This window comes from Crinia signifera, chromosome 1 (assembly GCF_055691185.1).
Source record: "Crinia signifera chromosome 1, ASM5569118v1, whole genome shotgun sequence".
Taxonomy (NCBI): Eukaryota; Metazoa; Chordata; class Amphibia; order Anura; family Myobatrachidae; genus Crinia; species Crinia signifera.
The window spans coordinates 432,798,395-432,806,629 of NC_139217.1; the positions used below are offsets into that span (position 1 = coordinate 432,798,395).

The 8,235-nt window shown below is 48.1% G+C and overlaps 1 protein-coding gene across 1 annotated transcript; it reads right to left on the minus strand.

Moving 5' to 3' along the window:
* Positions 1 to 284: 284 nt before the first annotated feature.
* Positions 285 to 7,866, minus strand: KGD4 (alpha-ketoglutarate dehydrogenase subunit 4). Its single transcript, XM_083152862.1, has 4 exons — positions 7,716 to 7,866; positions 5,647 to 5,710; positions 3,735 to 3,943; positions 285 to 538 (listed from the first exon to the last, which is right to left on the minus strand). Exons 1-4 carry the CDS (start codon positions 7,752 to 7,754, stop codon positions 521 to 523), a joined length of 330 nt encoding a protein of 109 aa, XP_083008988.1. The 5' UTR covers positions 7,755 to 7,866; the 3' UTR covers positions 285 to 520.
* Positions 7,867 to 8,235: the final 369 nt, after the last annotated feature.

Sequence of the window (8,235 nt, forward strand, 5' to 3'; positions counted from 1 at the left end):
AAAGGCGCACCATCGAGAAGACATCAATTGCACCATCGAAGTTCTGAGCAATGGCATTTGGCTGCCATTGTGAGAGCAACCACGAGTCACCGCCCCCCTGCTTACACAATTTTATCTGTCTTCTGGATAGAAGGAAATGCATGCCATGTTCAACAGAACTCCGTGAGCAATGTTTAGCCCATATGTTTACACACAGGTCATGTGTAACAGACCTAAAGCCTTTGTACTTTTTGAACCACTCTAGGAAATTCATGCTAGCGTTTACAATTAAATTACGGAACTAATATATTACAAATTAGGCAATTTAATTGAATAATTACATTAATACAAACAAATTGTAAATACACTTTTCTACAGAGGCTTCTTATAGAAAAAGCTGTTGTAGAAAGTTTTGTGAACACAGAGGTTGGAAGCTTCTTTATTAGATCTACTAATTTACAATTGTATAGGATTACACAGACCCAGGAAAGCTTGGTAACAATATTTGTACGCTGTCATCGGTTTCCACGGTCTCTGCTTCTCATTCGGGACCTCCACGCTGAAGAACACAAGGAGATAAAAACCATCATTAATAAACTACTAAGTATATAGAGAACAGAAGATATCAGTGGTCGTCAGCACATCAAACACATTGGGTGAAATTGAATAGGATGAGAGATTTGGTAAGAAATCTCCAGTTCTTTTAAAGCGGCAATCATTTACACTGCAAAACCAGTTTGATTTTCAAGTGTAAATGATTGCCGGTTTAAAAGAACTGGAGATTTCTTCCCAAATCTCTCACTTTCTGAATCTCTCATCCTATTAAATTCCCCCCATTGCTGCTGCCCAACTTAATACAATTGTAATGCTTAGTAAAATCAGCTTCAATATAAAAACGCTACTTCCTTTGCAAATGTAACTATAAAATCACTATAGCTACTGATAGCACTTTAGCCAGTGTCCAAAACGGATCTAAAACGCAACAGAAATAGGAAAATTAAATTCTGAAACCATTTAAAAGTTGGGAATATCTCCAGGCAATAAAAGAACTGGGAGAGACTGAAGCAGCCAGGATTCCTGGCCACAGAAAACAACGCGGTATGGAGTGTAAAGCTGGGAACATACTACATGACTAGGTGATTCATCGCGCCCTACGGGCGCTCTTCACACCGTCGTAAGGGGCTGCGCCCCCTTAATTTGTGAACATTTGTATATGAGAAAGATGGTTAGAATTGTATGACAGATGCCTGTATTGCAACTTGAGTTATAGGTGAAATGTGTTAAATAGAGAGCATATGATGTGGAAGGGGGTGTGTATTGTTTTGTTTAATTAAAAAGCGGTTACAGAGTAAGATGTACATTGATAGTGTGGATGGTACAGTGACATTTGTGGGTGTGGGGGGGGGCTGTGTGTGCATGTTGTTTAGGTGTGTGTGTGTGTGCAATAGTATAGTAGGGTGTTTCTAAGTCAGCGGCTCCCCACTGGCGGAGGTCACGACACAGGAAAACAGGAGGCTGGGTAGTGATAGGGGTGTGTGGGCATAAGGGGGACTAAAGAGGAGGGTGGGAGATACTGTGCAGCTTCTGCCAGTGGGTGAGGTCCAGCGTGGCAGTACAGGAGTACAGGATGGTGGCCCTTAGTCAGTGTCTCCTCCTACTGGGTGGGAGTTCGGGTGCATGAGAGCTGGAGGCTGGGCTATGAGGCATGATAGGGGCATGTGGGCAACACAGCATCAGCGACTCCCCAGTGGTGGAAGTTACGGTTCAGGAGAGCAGGAAGCTGGGTAGTGGTAGGGGTGTGTGAGTATACGGGGGACTAAAGTGGGTCTTAGGGGTGCTGCCGTGGGTGGATGCCGTGAATTGCGGGAGGGGGGGGGGGTCACGGGGAGGGGGGGGGGTGTGGGTACCGCGAATTGTGGGAGGGGGGGGGGGCGCGGGGGGTTGCAGTGAATCGCGGGAGGGTGGGTTGCGGGGGCGGGGGGTTGCAGCAATGACAGGAGGGGGGGTCAGGGGTGGGGAATCGCGGTAGGGGGGTCGTGGGGGGCACCGTGAACAGTGGGAGGGGGGGCCCGGGGGTTTGGCGCGAATCGTGGGAGGGGGGGTCGCGGGGTGCCACAATCGCAGGAGGGGGGGGGGTGTCACGGGGTGGGGCCGCGAATCGCAGGAGTCACCGGGGGTGCCGCGAATTGCGGGGGGTGTGCTGCAAATCGCGGGAGGGGGGTCGCGGGGGTGCCGCGAATCGCCACAAGAAAAAATTAACACAGAAAGTTCAACACATGTAAATGTTGACATAAGTGTGGCACTTCATCGGTGTCCATGTCAACACATGAGAATGAATATGAAAACATAAAAAAAAGAAAAATAAACCTTCAAAAACTCATGTCAACCTTTTTCATTGTCGACCATAGCCGTGCCACTGTTTTGCATGTGCCATTTAATCCTGGGGTTGCCGTGAATCGCGCGCGGGGGTGGGGGGAGGGAGGAGGTGAGGGGTGTCCGCGAATCACGGGAGGAGGGGTCGTGGGTGGATGCCGTGAATTGCGGGAGGGGGGGGGGTCGCGGGGGGTGTGTGGGTGCTGCGAATTGTGGGAGGGGGGGGGCGCGGGGGGGGTTTGCAGTGAATCGCGGGAGGGTGGGTCGCGGGGGCGGGGGGTTGCCGCAATGACAGGAGGGGGGGTCAGGGGTGGGGAATCTCGGTAGGGGGGTCGTGGGGGGCACCGTGAACAGTGGGAGGGGGGGCCCGGGGGTTTGGCGCGAATCGTAGGAGGGGGGGTCGCGGGGTGCCACAATCGCAGGAGGGGGGGGGGGGGTGTCACGGGGTGGGGCCGCGAATCGCAGGAGTCACCGGGGGTGCCGCGAATTGCGGGGGGTGTGCTGCAAGTCCCGGGAGGGGGGTCGTGGGGGGTGCCGCGAATCGCCACAAGAAAAAATCAACACAGAAAGGTCAACACATGTAAATGTTGACATAAGTGTGGCACTTCATTGGTGTCCATGTCGACACATGAGAATGAATATGAAAACATTGAAAAAGCGAAAAATAAATCTTGTCAACCTTTTTCATTGTCGACCATAGCCATGTCAGTGTTTTGCATGTGCCATTTAATCGTGGGGATGCCGTAAATGGGGGGGAGGGAGGGAGGTGCATACCTCCCAACATGACCCTCTCCAGGAGGGACACATTGCTCTGTTTCTGGACTTTCTTCTTAATTTATGGATTACCATCACCTGTGCTTAAACACCTTTCTTATCAATTACCCTGTTTAAAACAGGTGATGACAATCATAAATTAAGATGGAAGTCCACAACCCAGCGTTACAGCTCCAGACACACTTTGAGTGACAGATGTAGCCAAATATATGAGATGGTTTGTGCAATCATGGTACCTACGACTATTCTGCACCCTCATGTAGTGTATACACATAATTCAGAATAGATGGAACTGTGCGGTCGCATCTTCCCAGCTGATGCGCTACACATCAGAGGGTACAATATGACACACAATGGGGTTCAGTTATATTAATCAAGCCGCGTGAACGCAGGTAACATTGATAGAGAATATCAACCCGTCGCAAGATTGCCTGGTACTTGTGCACCCAGCTTAAGGCAATCACATGACTGTCACATCCAATCACAGGCTACAAAATTGGGTCAGGAACACCTGCTGCTTCATAGTCTCCCAGCTGATCAGCTTTTCTAGCTGGAGGTTTTCAGCTCTTGAGGACAAATAGAGGACACAGAGATCCTGGGAGCATTACTTGTATATATTCCATCTCCTCGCTGGGTACAGCTTTTCTTCTGTACTTCTGTGGAAGTGATCTCAGTAAGTCAGAGGTGTCCGGTGATCCCTGCACTTTACGGGCTGTTATAGGATTCGGAATACCTAGGGGGTTATCACTTGCTGCTTTAAATGCGGATGACGTAGGTGCGGTGAATGGGAAAATCATAGACTTCAAAGCTTCTTGCACTAAAAATGAAAGAAGAAAAATGGTTGCAAATTGTAATAGTTCACTCGATCGAAATGTAAAATAATAATAATGTGAAAATGAACTACTATAAACGCAATCATGTTGACAGACGTGTTATTACTAAATAAAAAAGGACTGTCATTTAACAACATCACTAGCCACCAACAGTATCTGAAGATTACTTGCTTTTTACGCAGGCAGCTGGTATAACACAAATTCTAGTGGTCCTGGATGCAAAACGTTGGAATAAACTCTATAGAAATAACCCAGTATTAACAAAAGTATATATTTTTTATCCGTGGGCAGCAGTGGTCTTTAAAATGGGTCATATTTATATGTATTTAATGTAGTGAATATATGTACATGTCTTGTTTAAATGTTGTATGTTGATTTTTTGTATGTATATAAACTTTTCAATAAAGATGAATAAAAAAAAAAAAATTTAATGGGTCATTTGAGACTATTGGGATAAGTTCACAGACCTATGTGTTTTCACTGCTGCGATCGGGAACACAGGTTATCTATGAGGAATTGTTTTCAGGACCTCAGCAAGTCCTGGAAATAAATCCACAAGGAGTGCAGACATCGGCCTAGCTAATTGAATAGCCCCAGGGAATCGGCTTGTGGAAAATTGCTGCAGGTATTTTAGTTCTCCTTATATGTCATAGTGTTTCCACTAGCTCCTTTGGTTTTGTCTTTTTTAGGCGGAGTCGTCTTTCTTCTGTCCAGTTAAACAGTGAATATTATCACCAGTTTTGGCAATTTCCTCTCTTCTTGTTATTGGCATGTGGTTACACGGGATATGTTCTGAGGTTGCATTTCTTTTGTTTTATAACTGGTCTATGATTAGGTTTCTTTCCACCTTCCATTTGTCAATACCTTCTGTCCCACCTCCCTCTTCCATCTGAAATTTTACTTGTAATACAAAACCTCAATATATAGTCACTCAAAGAAAAAGACGCCTTCTGCCAATTTCGCTGGTCCAAGTTCTGTGTCCAAAGCCGCAGTGTAGTATTAATGTCGCAATCATCTCTACATGCGCTGTTTTATAAACATCTAAGTTGTGCCTTAACCATTCGGTTATGTTGCAGCTGTAAATCAGGCCTAACGTCACTTTAGCCCACAGTTTGTCGACATACATACATACGCTACATGGCCAAACAGATACAAAACCCCATCTTATTAGTGTGTTATTATCATCACTATCACTGTTTGAGGTGCAAAAAGCTAAACAATCTCCATAGTAAACCAGTAACAGCAGAATTGATCATAGGGAAGTTCTCAGTGACTTTCCTGCTAGAGCTGTCCCAGCAAACCGTAAGTGTCGTTACTGTGAGTGAACACAGCTAGAAAGCACAGCTCAAGTGTAAGCGTTAGGCCATATACAAGGTCACAGGACAGAACTGGCGAGTGCTGAAACTCCAAGAGTATAAAAACCATCTGCAACACTTGATAACCACTTCCAACCCCTTCTCACATGAGTGGAGACGGTTACTGAATGGAAGAGGGAGACCAACTACTTATTAATGCCTGTGGTTTTGGAATGAACTGATGTTTGTACTGTCATTTCCAATGGGTCTCATATAGGTCACATACTAACCAATGCTAGGATAGGAACATTATCATTAACTGAAGTCACACAGCGAACACCTGGGACATTATTCATCACCGAAGAGAATCTTTGGCCTTCTTAGTAACTCACCGTTAGGTTTTGGACTATTCTTTCTGTCTGGAAACCTTATGGCAGGCATATGCGGCTTCACACTCTAGAATAAAAAATGGACACAAGTTTGTTATTCAATCAAAGTACTGAATTCCAAAAAGCATTTTATTGCTATCATTTTACGGAATAGCCCAGATGCTGTAATAGTTACCAGTGAGGCACTGACAACTTATGATTTTAGTACAAACAAAATCATCTAGTCGTAAAGGTGAACATACACATAGCTGTCTTTTCCATTGGGCTCAATGGGCAGTTGACCAAGGGCCCCAGGATTCCAAGGGCCCATGACCAACACAACTCCTTGGCAGGTTAGTTAGCACCTGGGGTTGCAGCTGAGCAGCGGGGGGTGTTAGTGCAGGGCTGAAACTGAGGTGTGGGGGGAGGTCGTCGCTCGCCGACTGCGCTCCGTGGTGTCTTCCCTTGCCGTGCACAGGGGGGGGGGGGGGGGGGGGGGGGGGAGAGCGTTCCTCCCGGTCACCCCCCCCCCCAGCATCTGGCCGCCTGCCGCGGGAGGAGCTGTGCGGGCCGAACAGTGCTGTGGGAGGCGGGCAGCATGGGCATGCTGCTGCTGTGCAAGCACCCGCCCATGTACATGGTGGTGATGCGGCAGCCCCCATACCCAGCAGCGGAGGAGGCCAGGCTCCATGCGCTGGGGGCGGACTTCCAGCGTGCACTGACTCAGCGGCAGTCTCATCACCTTCCACAGGCTCGGCCAGCTGCTGTGTTACCCGGTGCTGGAGCTTGCGCCATCAGTGAGGACATGGGGGAAGGAGGGTGTGTGTGTGTGTATGTTATACTGTACGTACTGCAGCTATGGGAACTTCAAGTCCCAGCAGCATACACTGTGTGGGTTGGTGGTGGGGGGGGGGGGGCAGTGAATTGTTTTGCCCGGGGGCATTCTCAGCTGTTGAGACGGCCCTGCCCATACAGTGCGATTATTGCATACCTTTTGGTCTAGATCACATCACATAACACATGCGATTTGTGTGCGATGCAATCGAGACCTAGTTCAAAAATTACGTGCAGCATATACGCTTTAAACTGTGCAATGGGATGTGTGCGGGAGCGCACCTCACAATGCACCCACAAGAGGCACCGTGCATGGGCACCTTAAGTGCTTCAAAAACATGGTTTTATGATACATCACTACCTGCTTTCCAGATTTATTTAATATAGCCTTTGACACCTTAAATATGTCTCTTTCATCAATTCTAATTCTTTATGGGAGTTATCACAGTGTGGTGAGCGCAGCGAGCCCGCAAGGGGCTTTGTTGCGCTCACCATGCTGTTTGAGCCCGGGCAGTCGGGATCCCGACGTCAGGCTAATGACTGTCAGGATCCCGACTGTCGGTACCCTATACCACACCCGCTCCCACTAATGGCTGACCCATATTCATTATTATTTCACCTAACAGTAGTCATAGGAACATGGCAAACAGGTGACATCTCCAGGACAGATCCAGCTGTATGAAAGCCTGTCAGTGGCACACGCTGCAACCTTCATACACTTACTATGGCAAATAGCATGCTATACAGCTAGTATAGCCGTACCACCTGGCCTGCTCGCACATACTGCAGTCCCTCTCTGCTGACAATCCCATGATCTGTAGCCTGCTCGCATGTCTCTGCAGCTGGAGGCCAGCACACATGGTGGACACTTATTGCTGACTGGTGCAATAGAACATGAGCAAGATCTGCCCACCGATGCTGCAGAACAAAATACCGCAACGCAGCCGTGCACTGCCATAAGATCTGATTGCATCGGTCAGCCAACACGATCTGTGCGATCCAATCCTAATCGTACAACCGGGCAAACAGCAGGGGGTACTACAGAGAAAGTATGCTAGGACTTGTAGTTGCACTGCCACCTTAGTGCCGGGGTGGCACAGTCACCCTCAGGTCTCCTCTGATGCCAGTGCAGCGGCCTCGGCACCGGAGCGATGCACCGTCCAGCCGGGGCGGCATTTGGCCGCGGTGTGCATGCTGCCCCACTACTAGGCACTGCGATATGGTGCCCGATGTGCTCTAACTATTTAACTTTATCTTACCTGCACGACCCTGCTGGCCGCTGCCATCTTACTTCCCATGATGGCGACCCCCAGTGGCACTTCCGCATCCGGGTAACAGCAAAACGATCATGTGACCTTCAACCGTCCTTAATGATCGCCGCTAAATCCCCTTCGCAGAGAGCACCAGTTTCCCATATAGTCATATACAGCATGTACTATACCAGTAATCGGAGCATGAACTCTGCACATTCCAAAAACATCTGGACAAAACCTATATGCAGTCATGGAAATTTTCACTTTTCTGCCACCTTGGTAAATCCCATCCAAGCGACGTGCTGTAATGATATATCGCACCAGCGCACACAATACATGATCAGCATGTAACACCGCACCGGCCATGGAATTGTCTCATTGGACGTGCAGCACCTGCAACGAGACGGTGCATGAACAATGGATCAGGCTTACATAGTATACAATCAGGCAGAGTGGTCCAAGTGATCAATGTCACACAATATGTTGTAGAGTATATACCCAACTTTAGGCCTTATAGCACGTGGAG